The sequence below is a fragment of the Peromyscus maniculatus genome, chromosome 11 (assembly GCF_049852395.1).
Source record: "Peromyscus maniculatus bairdii isolate BWxNUB_F1_BW_parent chromosome 11, HU_Pman_BW_mat_3.1, whole genome shotgun sequence".
In the NCBI taxonomy this organism is placed as follows: Eukaryota; Metazoa; Chordata; class Mammalia; order Rodentia; family Cricetidae; genus Peromyscus; species Peromyscus maniculatus.
Window position 1 is genome coordinate 41,780,008 of NC_134862.1, and position 14,445 is coordinate 41,794,452.

The following is a 14,445-nucleotide window of genomic DNA, read 5'->3' on the forward strand; positions in this document are numbered from 1 at the left end:
AAAATTGTGCTTTCTACCTCATAGCCTATTCTTGATGAACATATTGTATTTTGGAGCATGTGAGATCTATACAAAAGGACAATTTCCCACACTTATTAACAGTTTAATTAAACAGTGCAAGTGCTTTCTGGGGAAAAAAATCTTGATATCAGAGGGACACAGAGATTTCTCCAATGGGCATGGACAACTCGTTTGGAAAGGACAACAGGATTTAGGGATAGACCCCACAGGCCAGTAGGTAGACCAGTGTACAAGAAACTGTGGGACAAATGGCTGTCTCAGACGGGGGTCTTCTCTGTTTCCTCCCTTCCAAAGAAGCTTAGGGAACTAGTCCGTCCACAGAAACTATCCAGGGCTGCCCACGAAGTCAAAGCTGTAGAGCTAATCTGTGGCCAGCTCAAGCTAGTTTGAGCCAAGGGTCCCCACCCCTTGGCCCTGCAGTTCCCAGGACACAGCCTCCACAGACGTGTTTCTGCTGGGACTGAAGAAAATTGCTTTCCATTGGGGAGCATGACTGCTTTCAGCTGGGTCTACCAGATGTCAACTTCCAGGTCAGAGGTGGAGACTCCACTTGTCATGAAGTCCTGGGTTATCAGCCACCAGTGCTTGCCCCAATCCCAAAACTGCCCTCCATGGGAAGCCTTCTAGTGCCATTGGAATGATCCCGAGTTTATGCGGGATCATCCCTGTCTCAGCCTGGACCCAGAAGGTCACAAAAGCCCCTGCTGGGGTTGGGGGTGGGACTGGGGAGGAGAGCAAGGACAGGAAGTTCATTAGGTCACACAAACAACCAGTGACTAGATTTTTCTCCTTATCATTCATTGTCTTGAGCAAAGGATGTAGTTTTAATTGTCCAACCTCTTTCGTTTTTTGAGAGGGTGGGTGGGAGATAGATTTTCACTATGTAGTCCAAGGTCTGGAATTCACCATATAGACCAGGATGGCCTTGGACTTGCAGTGACCCTCCTGCTTCAGTCTCAACTAGTGATGGAATCACAGGTGTGTGACAATACACCTGGCCACCAACCTCTTCTCAAAACTTCTCAGCTATCTCACTCGAAATGCCCATATTAGCCTGATGTGGTGGAGCACGTCTGTAATCCCATCACGGGGGAGGCTGAGACAGGAGGGCCTCGGCTGGGAGGTGGAGCCTGGAGTAAATAGTGAAACCTTGCCTCAAAAGAGCCAAAGAAAAAGCAAGTGCCTCTATGAATAGCCAGGCTGAACGTGCGCATCAGCACGTGTCTTCCCTGCACCCCAAAGTGTCACTATGGGTTGCCTTCTGCTGCCGGCTGTCTCCCCTTCTTCAGGGTGCTGTTCTGGAGAGGAGGCAGAAAGTCTTTCTGTCCTGACACTCAGGGACACACAGGGCTCACAGCTGGCACTGGGACACACAGGGACAACGCTGGCTGTAAACAGTCACCCAGAGAGCAGCCTGCTGGCTTCTGTCTCTCCGAGGCACACAAACATGACAGCCAGCCGCGTCCCCCAGGAGGCCTGGGCTCGGCTCACTCCACTCCTGCAGCTCTGGAAGGAAGGCTCTTTTCTCAATAAAGGGCACCGTGAATGTTCTCCCCCTCGTGAAAGCGCCCCACAGCTGAGAAAAAAAAACACTTAGTGTTTATCTCTTCTGCTCTCTTGTAGGTTCTCATGGCCTATTTTCCTTTCTTTCCCCAGATCCAGCGGTAAATATCGTTTTGAAAGGAAATATCAAATTCTCAAAAGACAAAGGCAAGGAATGTAAAAAAGTATGTACAATTCTAACTCACGAATGCTTCTACACATATGTTAAACAGAGGAATTTGCATTTTCAGATCTATAAAGAAGCTCACTGCATTTTGTTAGAGTCCTGAAGTCCTTGTCTAAAGCTGATCTTTTAATGAAAAACTTCTGCCTTTTGAAATGATTTTTTTTTTTTGTTCTAGCCTTGAACCCAGAGTATCAATGTTCCTTTTACCCCGTAGTGAAAGACTCACCATGGGCTCTGCCAGCCTCAGGCTTCACCTGCACGATTCCCTCAACATTCACATACTGAACGTGGGTCGGGGCCCACTATGAACACAGGATAAACATGAATCTCTAGTCTCCTTTCCTTGCCAGCCAGATGCTGAGGTGTGGCCAAACCCCCCACCCCAGCGAGGCTGGAGGCCACACATGTGAGGGGCTCCCTCAGGAGAGACCCGGCTGGTTCAGGGGCCCTGCCCACTGCTTGGCATGCCTTGGGGAAACCAGTTAGCTGCATCCAACAGACTCTGCCTGCTGGGGGTTGTCAAGCAAGCAGTGGGCAGGCCTGTGCTATGAGCACCTCACAGCGCGGCATTGGCACTGACTGAGGAGTTCTCACACTCTGACCCTCCTGGCTTCTTTTTCTGCCCTCTGTGGGTTTCTCTGTGGAGTTTTGGTGCCTGTCCCGGATCTTACTCTGTAGACCAGGCTGGTCTTGAACTCACAGAGATCCGCCTGGCTCTGCCTCCCGAGTGCTGGGATTAAAGGTGTGTGACACCACTGCCTGGCTGTCCCTTAGTATTTTGAGGTCTGCCTGGCGCCTCTGCTTTTGCGATTCTCAGTTTTGCTCCTCCAAGGGTTTCCTTCCTGACAATCGTGTTGCCCTCTAAATGTCCTTATGCCCGAGACCTCTGGCTCCAGCCCTCTCTTCTGTCTTTACAGGCTTCCCTGTCACTTCCTCCTGTGATGACTCCTCCAGGACCCTCCTCAGGCACTGGCCTGTGTCAGGTTGATTTATTCAGTCTCGAAACTTCCTTCCTCCCTGCATCCGCTCAACAAATGATCCCTCACAGTCATGAGTATTTGCAGGTTGGAGGGATGTGTTCATACCTTGCCACATGGCCGTTCCCCCAGCCATAGAGACAGGATAGGCGTGAGGAGCAAACACATTCCCACTCCCATCCAGCCACACAGGAGGCCTCTGCTTACCGCTCTCCACCACTGTCCAGGCTTAAGGCCCAGACCTCTGGTGGAATAGCCTCTCCTCATGGTTCTTACATATAGCCGTTTCCAAATGCCAGAGATTGGAATCAGGGTTTTTTTTTTTTAGAAAGAAAAAAAAAACAACAACAACAACAACTATTCCAGGCAGGTCCAGGTGGTTTGTACCTTTAATCTCAGTACTCAGGAGGCCGAAGCAGGAGGATGGTAAGCTCCATGCTAGCCTGGGCTACACAGCAAGACCTTATCTCAAAAAAATACATACCAAGCAACCAAGCAACCAACCAATCAATTAACCAACCAGTCAATTAACCTGGGGCTTCTGATATAACTCAGCTGTAACCACTGACTAGTGTATACAAACCCCGGGCTCCATCCCCAACCTCCGCCCTACAGAAACCTCTCTTCCTCTTCTTACTGCTGTCCCACCTCCCCTGGTATCGTTAGGTTTTTATTTGAACAACTGTGAGACCTCCCTAAGTGGTTCCTGCCCCTGACTTTCCCCAGTCCCAATCTACCCTCCGAGGTTCAGTCTCAGTCAGAACCCCGCTCACTGGTTCTACCCCGTGGAACACGTGGCTGCTTCCTGCAGCTTTTACCCCTCCTCACCCAGCAGATGCACCTGGTGTGTTTCCTGCAGCGGCTCCTGAGCTCCATGCCAGCTGGTCCTTGTGCCTCGAGTTCTTTTTCTCTCTTCTCATGCCCGGCTCTTTTTCTCCCCTGTTAAAATCCAGTAATTTTGTAAGAGATGCTTCAAAGGCCACTCATGTGGATCCCTTTGAAATGGCACTTTACCCCATTCATTAGCTGAGCCATCCCAGGGTCCTACACCTGCCAGGGGCCTAAAGTGTACTCGCTAAGCCTATCACACAGTCTTAGCAACCAATAGGTTAGTTGCGATTGGATTCTGGTATTTAAACTACCTGCTGAATTTGAATAAGTGAAAAAGAAACCCCAGGTAAACACGGCTGTAGCGGCCGCCTCCCATTCAGAAACAGTTCGGATTTGATGAAGGGATTTTGAGTGAGCATGGCATTTTCTAAAAGGATTTTTAAAAGTCTACTAAATGGCTCTCTAAAGGAATCCTTCCTATTCACTAATCCCCAGTTCCTCAGAAAGCCCTTTTGTCTAGATCTTACAAGGATGGAAACAGCACAAAAAGCAGCCTTCTTACTTGAAACACCTAAAAGTGGAAGCAGCGGCCCGCCGTCTTCGCTTTACATAAACCCGAGACAAAGCGCCATCGATATTTTCAACTGGCAATAGAATTTCAGGGAAAGCTGGTGATGGCACAGAATCTTTCAATGGGGAGGATTTATATAAGGCATTTCGATTGTTCAGAAGGCCCCCACGACATCTGTTCCACTTTATAGCTGGAAGGAAATGTGAATAAGCATTTGGGTTTCCTCGAAAAGGTGATAGAAAGTGGGTTTATGCAGACACTGCTGTATGCACAATTTGGAGCAGTGGCCTGCACCAAATAATCTTGTCAGTGCCTAGGAGGGGAGGCTTTGTGTTTGTTCAATACACTCGTCTATCATTTTCGTAGGTCCCTAGTGAAGTGCAGCCATCTTGAGACGTGGACTTTGACCGTGGCAACACCCCACTTAACAGAGTGAACATGTATTTTGTCAAACCACTTCCGTAGCCTGCAGATTTGGTCGTTAAGACCACCCACAAAGCCAGTTCAGTAGTAAAGCACATGCCTAGCAAAGAAGACAAGCTAGCCAGGTCTCTGTGTAGAAGTCCGTAGCACTTTTCATCAGATGGGGACTGGACACGGCTCATCTCTCTAGCGTTGGGGTGAGAGCTAGGTTTGCATGTATAACTCAGGCCCTCCCTCCTTCTTCAAAGGGATTTACCGTCGATTGTAACAGCGCTAACAGCCTCCACTGGCGGCTTGTATAAAGTAGGACTTGAGTAAGGTGCCTGTGTGATTTATCACCCCAAACAGGATGAAGAAAGAATGGAGGTTCCTAGTCCGGGAGACTGGAACAAGAGTAAGACAGGACTGTCTTGGTCAGAACAGGCACGTGGTCATCTGGGGTCAGTCCCAAGGACTGAAGCATTTGTGTGTGTACACCTCACCTGGAGAGGGGTGCTATAGCCAAAAGCCAGAGGGCTGCTGGCAAGCTGGTAGGGAGTGGGTCTGTCTGTCTGTCTGTCTCTCTCTCTCTCGTGTGTGTGTGTGTGTGTGTGTGTGTGTGTGTGTGTGTGTGTGTGAGAGACAGAGACAGAGACAGAGACAGAGAGACAGAGAGAGACAGAGCGATGCTGCCCCTTCAAAGACTTCCTTTCTTCTGTCCAGAGATAACCTGTCTTTGTGGCCAGAACCCCAGTGTCTCTGGCCTTCAGCCTGGGCGGTTTCCTCTCATTTGCCACTTTCCTACACACCCCACCCCAAGCTTCTCACACACACCCCGTGCCTAGGAATCCGCTTTTCCCGTCAGCCTCCCCCAACCGTTTGCCCAAGAGCTTTCTCTCTAGGTCATAAAATGTTGGAGATAGAAAATTCGTCTTTGCTCTGAGCTCAGTTCAACTCCAGGCATATGAAGAGGGTCTTCCTGGTCCCTACTGGCCTCTTTGGAAGGAACCTTAGTCCTACACTGAAGTATGGCCTCTTTCTCTCATTTCCTATTCCACGCCTGTTATTTTGCCCCTTAGACAGACAGTACAACTTTGAGAGACTGTGCTTATGTCTAGTGAACGGACAACAGTTCAGAAGACAGACAGAGCTTCCACCCAGGCTCAGCTTATCAGCTAAGGGTCACTTCTGGGCACAGGACATTATCTTAAATCTGCTTGAAGAAGAGCGTGGGCACAAAGAGTGATATGGTTTCTATGCCGAAGAAACCTTTTTGTTATTGAGACAGCATCTCACTATAACAGCCCTGGTTGGCCTGGCATTAACTGTGTGGATTAGGCTGGCCTTGAACTCACAGAGATCCCCTTGCCTTTGCCTCCTGAGTGCAGGGATTAAAGGTGTATACCACCATGCCCAGCTATGAAAAAACTTTAAAATGTGCTCTAGATACAAAAAGACATATCACAAAGTATGGGTGCTAGAGACAGACTGCCAGGGCTCAGTCCCAGCTCTGCCTCTCACTTGGCTAGGTCCCACCCTTGCTGTGTGTGAGCTCCCCACCTGTAAGTAGGCTAAGAATGGTTTCTGCCTTGTAGTGAGGTGTGGAGGTGGAGTTCAGACATATAAGTCAGGCTGGGGATATAGCTCGGAGCAGAGTAGTTATGCCATCTAATAAAAGATACTTAGCTACAAATGAGGGCTATTGTTTTTGTTAGCGGGATTGTTCCATAAAAAGCACAGTATTTAATTAGCCACAATACACAGCGACACAGTGAAAAACTAAAGTAATGGAAATAAGATCTTCAGCGCTGAGCCCAGAGTGCTGCAGAATATGACTTACCAGAGCGCCCGGAGGAATATTTATATAAGTAAATACTCAGGCCTAATTAAAGACTGCTTTCTGTATGCAACGGAGGCAGGCCGAACCTTTAACAGTCTAGTGTGTATAAGCAGGGCGTGGTGGCACACATCTGTAAACCAGAAGCACTCCAAGTTCAAGGCCACCCTGAGCTACATACTGAGACATCGACTCACAAAAATTAGAACAACAAGACAAAAGTTTTTGTGCCCCCAGGTAATGAGGGCTCCTCCTCCATCTTCTACCTATATCCTCTTCCATTTCTTTGGAACATTTTAAAATTAAGTTACTTGGCAATAATTTTACAGCTCCAGAGTGGCGAGAGCTGTAGAAAGTACTCTGCATTCTTTCACCAGACTCCGTTGTTGTTACGTTGTTACCAAGTATCATTTTGGGGTGGCTTGTGTCTCTGAACCCTCTTGAGAACACACTGCAGACAAGAAGCCTCCAGCCCTTGGGCAGGCACTCTGCTGACCTCAAGGCAAATCACCCTCTAACACTCCAGAGATCCCCCCGGGGCCGAGCCCACCTCCAGTGCCCAGACCCGGCTGGCTGCAACGATTGTCTCGGCAGCATCCTTTTGCTTTCTGGTCTACTGTCCCAATCCAGAAACACCTCTCACATCTAGTTGTCTTGCTTCAATGTCCTTCATCCTGGCAAAACAATACCTAAGTCTCTCCCTATAAATCATGCCCAGGCCAGTTTTGGAGATCAGTGCTTTCCTTCCGTTGGGTTAGTATGCTCTACTTTAATTGCGGACTATTCTTGACACCAGATGTGTGTGTGTGTGTGTGTGTGTGTGTGTGTGTGTGTGTGTGTGTGTGAGAGAGAGAGAGAGAGAGAGAGACAGAGAGACAGAGAGACAGAGAGACAGAGACAGAGACAGAGGCAGAGGCAGAGGCAGAGGCAGAGGCAGAGAGATACAAGCCCATATTCCAATTCTTCGTACAGAAATGGACAATTCAATTCGACAGCTACCTGGAGTTAGCATCAGGTCCCGCAGGTTGAGAGCTCAGTCTCCCAGACTGCTTCCATTGAAGGTTCCAGTCCCACTCCTTGGCTCTCCTGTGCTTTTGATGAACCAACTTTAAGTCTGGGTTTCTATGACCCCTTTCTCGGGCCTGATGATTTGTGACAATGCCTCACAGATCCCGGGGATAGTGTGCTGGGTAGTTTTATGTCAACTTGGCACAAGCTGAAGTCATCTGGGAAGAGGTGAAGCTCAAACAGGAAAAGGCCTCCATAGGACTGAGTCGTAGGCAAGCCTGTGGGGCGTTTTCTTAGTTAGCGGTTGATGGATGAGGGCCCAGTCCCTTGTGGCCGTCCCTGGGCTGGTGGTCCTGGGTTCTGTAAGAAAGCAGGCTGAGCAAGCCATGGGGAGCAAGCCAGCTGGCTGCACCCCTCCATGGCCTCTGCATCAGCTCCTGCCTCCAGGTTCCTGCCCTGTGTGAGTTCCTGTCCTGACTTCCCTAGAAGTGTAAGCCAAATAAACCCTTCCCTCGCCAACTTGCTTTTGGTCATGATGTTTCATTGCAGCAGCAGAAACCCTAAGACAGGTAGTTTACTTGCTGTGTGTGTACAAATATACACGAGTCCCTGCTAGGGATCGACCCTCCAGCATGTTAAGCACACACCTCACCATGGAGCTACATCTGAAACCTTCTAAGTATCTGGTTTTGTTTTTCAAGACAGGGTCTCTCTGTGTTGCCCTGGCTGTCCTAGAACTCGCTCTGTAGACCAGGCTGGCCTCAAACGCACAGAGATCCACCTGCCTCTGCATCTTAGTATCACTCTAATGCTTGACTTATCCCAGATTTGGCCAGAGGCAGCCTTGTGAAGATGGATGTGGTACGCTTTTTGACAAGTCTATATCATTTCTTAGTTTCCAGCTCAGAAGACACTTCAGACTTACCTTGCTCTTCCCCTGTCCCAGAAATCCCTTTACTTCAGGCCCTGTGGGCCAGCAGGGTGGTACTTAGAAACCAAGACTGAGGTAGCATCACTACTGGCCTGTTCAGAATGCTCATATGTATTGTTCTGTATATAATGCATGTATTTATGTACGAATGCATTGGTCTCTGACTATTTATGTACGTGTGTCTGAAATTAACACTGGTCTCCAACTGCAATCAACACTTCAGTGGTCTGTTCTTTCTAGCAATTTCTCTTAGAGGGTCACTTCTCCAACCTGAATTCCATGGGCCTCTGATTGTGGATTCTATTATCATCAACGTATTTATTTTTTTGCTCCATTTTCCGTTTTTCTCATGTGTAGATAATCACCCTGTCACAGTAGCCTCCTCCTCAGCATCACCCCCTTGCCGCCTTCTTGGCCTCTGCGGGTAGCAACATTCCCGAGTCGCTCCTCCCCCTGCCCCTTCCGTGACTCCAGAGCACATGCCACCCCAGTTCCTCTGCTCTGTCATCTCAACCTGGAGACACTCGGAACCCCCTCCTGCCTCGCTGCTCCATTCTTCTGCTCACACACCTGTGTCCCTGTCCCCTCTCCCCACTTCCTTAATGTACAGGGTACGTGGATACTCGGGAGAAAAACCTTCAAATTCTTAGGTTATTCCCAGATTAAAGTGGAATAGGATTTTTAATAGGATTTTAATTCTCTGTGCCTTACTGTCTGTTTTGCCTTGTAGATACCCAAGAGACCTTGTAGGCCCACAGTTAGCATGTGTAGGGTTAAATGTTGCTATCAGAAGGCCCAATGAGTCAAGGGAATGTAAATGGCTTCCGTTAAGTGTGTGGATCAAGTAGTGTGTTCTAGAAGACCTGATGTTAAACATCACTATAATAGTTTGTTAATTAACTGATAAACATTCTTAGTCCCAATAGGAGCCGTAGAGTCTAGCTGGGCTCAAGTGAAGTGTAAACTGCACACTCTGTAACTACTTAATAAGGCTCCTCTTCTCCCCTCTGACATACGCTAATGGGAGCTAACTGCCATTCTGGCAAGGAACGTTATTTCACCTCAACAGCCTACCTTAAAAACGCTGGCCTCCCAGGAGAGGGGATTTCATGTGACCGTGGTGTGTCGTGAGTTACCTGCTAACCTGTGGATTTCTTTCTATGTAAAAGAAGCCGGTCAGTGAGACGACATGGCAGCAGGCAGACACGGGCAGGCCGAACTCTGACTGTAAAAACTGGAAGATGCTAATCAAGGTAAACCCATCCATGTTCCTAAAACCGAACAAATCGTGGGGTCTCCTGCCATTAGGAGCACACGGCCCAGCGTGTCTTTCCCGTCCCTTCCTTCCAGGAATATAGCCACACTGACTTTACTACCATTTCCCTTCTGAGAACATCCATCCATCTTCATTTTATCGGAAGGAATTTCCTGCTGTCCTCCCCATAGGGCACTCACGGGGACAGCTTCATGGGCACTAGACACCATTCATCATAACTCATGAGCCCAGATGTGATTTATTGAAGATAATTATTGATGGTGGAATTTCCTCCCTGACAAGCTTCTTGGCTCTCTTTACAGATGAGGAAGTGTACAGGAAGGAGATGGTGTGCCCAAGAGTATATAGAAAGCTAAAAGAAAAACTGGAAATAGAATTTCTATTCCCTATTTCCACCCATTTCTCTTAAGTGACCAAGAGGGAAGAAAGGTGGCCTTAGTGATGAAATCGCTCCCCCTGGTGTCTGTTTTTAGGCATTGACAGAGGATTTGTGTCGGGGAGCAAAGGCCTTTTCCAGAGGATTGATTCCTTTGATGGGTGGACCAAGGTACACCATGGTACACAAGTCCACAAAGCTAATATATGCAAATGAATGGATGGAATTTGTCTAAAAAGGCTGAATCTGAGTATCTTTTGATACTCGGTTATAAAATGTCTTATGATTTGAAAAGGGACCCTCCATCTGTGGTCCTAGCAGCCACACATTAAATTCTGATAAGCGGGGTGTGGTGGCACCCAGCTCTTAGGAGAGAGAGACGGCCTGGTCCATGCAGTTGTCTGAGGACAGCCCAGGGCTGCATAGTGAAGCCTTGTCTCAAAACAGATCAACAATACCATTCTAAATCTTCAAACTTCAGCATTGCTAGATTTAATTTAATTTTATTTTTAGGCTTTCAAGACAGGGTTTCTCTGTGCAGCCCTGGCTGTCCTGGAACTGAATCTGTAGACCAGGCTGGCTGGCCTCGAACTCACAGAGATCTGCCTGCCTCTGCCTCCTGAGTGCTGGGATTAAAGTTGTGCGCCGCCACCACCTGACTGCAAGACTTAACTTTGATCAGATGTGGTGGTGGGGTGTGTTATTCATGATTGCAAATGGGATTTCTCTTATTGCTAATATTTTCTCATATTAATTGGTCATTTGTATTTTCCCATTTATGAAATGCCTGTTCATGTCTTTTGCCCATTTTTATTAGATTGTTTACTTTATTGGTTTATAGGCATGATGCAGACATTGTAGATACCGGTCGTTGTCAGTGATGGATGTAGCACATACCTTCTACTCACTTTGGTTTGTCTTTTCGCTCTTTTAAAAATGTTTTTGTGCCGTGCAGTGGTGGCGCACGCCTTTAATCCCAGCACTCGGGAGGCAGAGGCAGGCGGATCTCTGTGAATTTGAGGCCAGCCTGGTCTACTGAGTCAGTTCCAGGACAGCCAGGGCTGTTACACAGAGAAACCCTGTCTTGGAACCTGCCTCCCCCCAGAAAAAGTTTTGTTTTGAAATTACTTCAAATTTACAGAATGTCCCCCAAAAGAAAACCTATTTGATCCTCATCCAGATTTACCCATTGTTTGTTTATTTGTGGTGTGTGTGTGTGTGTGTGTGTGTGTGTGTGTGTGTGTGTGTGTGTGTGTAATGGGTGGGGGGTACCAGTTTTGGGGGGCAGTGAGCATGGGCCAGCCAGAGGTTGATGGTGAGTGTCTTCCTCAGTTGTTCTGGGCCCTGAGTTTTTGAGACAGGGTCTCGCTGAACCTGGCGCTCACCATTTGGCTGCAGGAGCTGCCCCAGAGCTCCAGGGATCTGCTTGTCTCTCTGCCCCCTTCAAGTGCTGGGGTTAAAGCTGGGCCATGGCTTTTTATATGAGTGCTGGGGATCTGAACTCAGGTCCTTGTGCTTGTCTGGCAAGCGCTTTACCCACTGTGGTGATCTGAACGAGGCTCCCCGTAGGTTCATAGATTTGAATACTTGTTCCTGGTTGGCAAACCTGCTTGGAAAGGATCAGGAGGTGTGGCTTCGTTGCAGGGGGTGGGGTGGGGGAGCCTGTCATTGGAGACAGGTTTTGGGGTTTCCAAAGCTCATGCCATTGCTGCTCTTTCTCTCTGCCTTGTGCTTGTGGATGAAGGGGTAGCCCTCAGCTACGGCTCCACTTCTGTACCTACCGCCGCTGCCATGCTTCCCACCATGATGGCCACGAGTTCTAACCTTTGAAACCATGAGTCCCAAATAAAGGCTTCTATGAGCTGCCTCAGTCATGGTGCAATAGAAAAGCCACCAAGACACCCACTGAGCATCTCCCCAGCCCCCAACAGGAAGTGATTGGTGGTGAGGAAACCCAAACACCACAGTGCACAGTCACGGGCGAGACCACCTTTATTTCAGATCACCACCTCCGTCTGAAATAAAGCTCCCTTGGGCAGCGAAGCCTGCACTGCCCATCTCCCCCTGCACCCCCAGTCTCCCCTGCACCCCCAGTCTCCCCCTGCACCCCCCAGTCTCCCCTGCACTGCCCATCTCCCCCTGCACCCCCAGTCTCCCCTGCACCCCCAGTCTCCCCCTGCACCCCCCAGTCTCCCCTGCACTGCCCATCTCCCCCTGCACTGCCCAGTCTCCCCTGCACCCCCAGTCTCCCCCTGCACCCCCAGTCTCCCCCTGCACCCCCAGTCTCCCCCTGCACTGCCCATCTCCCCCTGCACCCCCCAGTCTCCCCTTGCACGCCCCAGTCTCCCCCTGCACTGCCCATCTCCCCCTGCACCTCCCAGTCTCCCCTGCACCCCCAGTCTCCCCCTGCACCCCCCAGTCTCCCCCTGTACCCCCCAGTCTCCCCTGCACCCCCAGTCTCCCCCTGCACTGCCCATCTCCTCCTGCACCCCCAGCCTCCCCTGCACTGCCCATCTCCCCCTGCACCCCCAGTCTCCCCCTGCACCCTCAGTCTCCCCCTTCACCCCCAGTCTCCCCTGCACTCCCCATTTCCCCCTGCACTCCCAGTCTCCCCCTGCACTCCCCAGTCTCCCCTGCACCCCCCAGTCTCCCCCTTCACCCCCAGTCTCCCCTGCACCCCCCAGTCTCCCCCTTCACCCCCAGTCTCCTCCTGCACCCCCAGTCTCCCCTGCACCCCCAGTCTCCTCCTGCACCCCCAGTCTCCCCTGCACCCCCAGTCTCCCCCTGCACTGCCCATCTCCCCCTGCACCCCCAGTCTCCCCCTTCACCCCCAGTCTCCTCCTGCACCCCCAGTCTCCCCTGCACTCCCCAGTCTCCCCCTGCACCCCCAGTCTCCCCTGCACTGCCCATCTCCCCCTGCACCCCCAGTCTCCCCCTGCACTCCCCAGTCTCCCCCTGCACTGCCCATCTCCCCCTGCACTCCCCAGTCTCCCCCTGCACCCCCAGTCTCCCCCTGTACCCCCAGTCTCCCCCTGCACTCCCCAGTCTCCCCCTGCACCCCCAGTCTCCCCCTGCACTCCCCAGTCTCCCCCTGCACTCCCCAGTCTCCCCTGCACTCCCCAGTCTCCCCTGCACCCCCAGTCTCCCCCTGCACCCCCAGTCTCCCCCTGCACTGCCCATCTCCCCCTGCACTGCCCATCTCCCCCTGCACTCCCAGTCTCCCCCTGCACTCCCCAGTCTCCCCCTGCACCCCCAGTCTCCCCCTTCACCCCCAGTCTCCTCCTGCACCCCCAGTCTCCCCCTGCACCTCCAGTCTCCCCCTGCACTGCCCATCTCCCGCTGCACCCCCAGTCTCCCCCTGCACCCCCAGTCTCCCCTGCACCCCCAGTCTCCCCTGCACCCCCCAGTCTCCCCCTTCACCCCCCAGTCTCCCCCTTCACCCCCGTCTCCCCCTTCACCCCCGTCTCCCCCTGCACCCCCAGTCTCCCCCTGCACTCCCAGTCTCCCCCTGCACTGCCCATCTCCCCCTGCACCCCCCAGTCTCCCCCTGCACTCCCCAGTCTCCCCTGCACTCCCAGTCTCCCCTGCACCCCCCAGTCTCCCCCTTCACCCCCAGTCTCCCCTGCACCCCCAGTCTCCCCCTGCACTCCTCAATCTCCCCCTGCACCCCCCAGTCTCCCCCTTCACCCCCAGTCTCCCCTGCACTCCCCAGTCTCCCCCTGCACTCCTCAGTCTCCCCCTGCACCCCCAGTCTCCCCCTGCACTCCTCAGTCTCCCCCTGCACCCCCCAGTCTCCCCCTGCGCCCCCCAGTCTTTTAACCTTACACGGGATTTCTGTGATCCACCCCCATGCTGCAAGCGTTTCCCTTAGCACCTCCTTGCTTGGAATATATTCTGTTCCGTGTCTGAGCCACAATTTACTATTGGGCACTTGTGTGGGGGCCTTTAGGTGACTTGGAGTTTGGGGTGTTGCAAACTGCGCTGCTGTGAACATTCTCGCCCACCCCTTTGAGCACCTGGCTGCAGTGCTTTGGGACCCGGGCCGGGGACTTGCCGGGCCACAGGGTAGTTGGGTGTTTAAAGGAGTCACCAGGCTCCGTTCTCTGGCTGCTGCCCTGGTTCGCATTCCCAGCAGCAACAGGTGAGCTACCGACGACCCCACTGTCTTCACTAATACTTGTTCTTTCCCCTGCAGTTGTTCATGTTGTAAAGATGTTATCATTGCCGATGTGTGTTAATTGTTCGATTTCCTGGCTTTATTGTGTATTTCCACACACGTGTGCATCGTTTGTTGATACTATCCATCTCCTTTTCTTCTGCCTCCTCCTCTCTTCCCCTTTGAGTGCCTTGTGCTTTTTGGTTCATTTTTTTTTTTTGTTTTTGTTTTTGTTTTTGTTTTTTTTTGAGACAGGGTCTCATACTCTAGTCCAGGCTGGCCTCGAACTCATGAAAGCTTCCTGCCTCAGCCTTTCAAGTGCTGGTATTG

General features: G+C 51.1%; 1 protein-coding gene across 4 annotated transcripts in view; it reads left to right on the forward strand.

Moving 5' to 3' along the window:
• Positions 1–14,445, forward strand: part of Lemd1 (LEM domain containing 1) — a 33,885-nt gene that overhangs the window by 4,222 nt on the left and 15,218 nt on the right. For 3 of the 4 annotated variants that reach the window (XR_013043246.1, XR_006061945.2, XM_042258118.2), the window contains exons 4-5: positions 1,678–1,748; positions 9,477–9,560. Coding sequence is in view for 2 of the 4 variants with exons in the window: in XM_042258118.2 (XP_042114052.2) it covers positions 1,678–1,748; positions 9,477–9,560 (155 nt within the window). In the remaining 2 variants the exon portion in view is untranslated. The remainder of the gene's footprint in view (positions 1–1,677; positions 1,749–9,476; positions 9,561–14,445) is intronic. The other variant, XM_042258121.2, reaches the window with a different exon arrangement.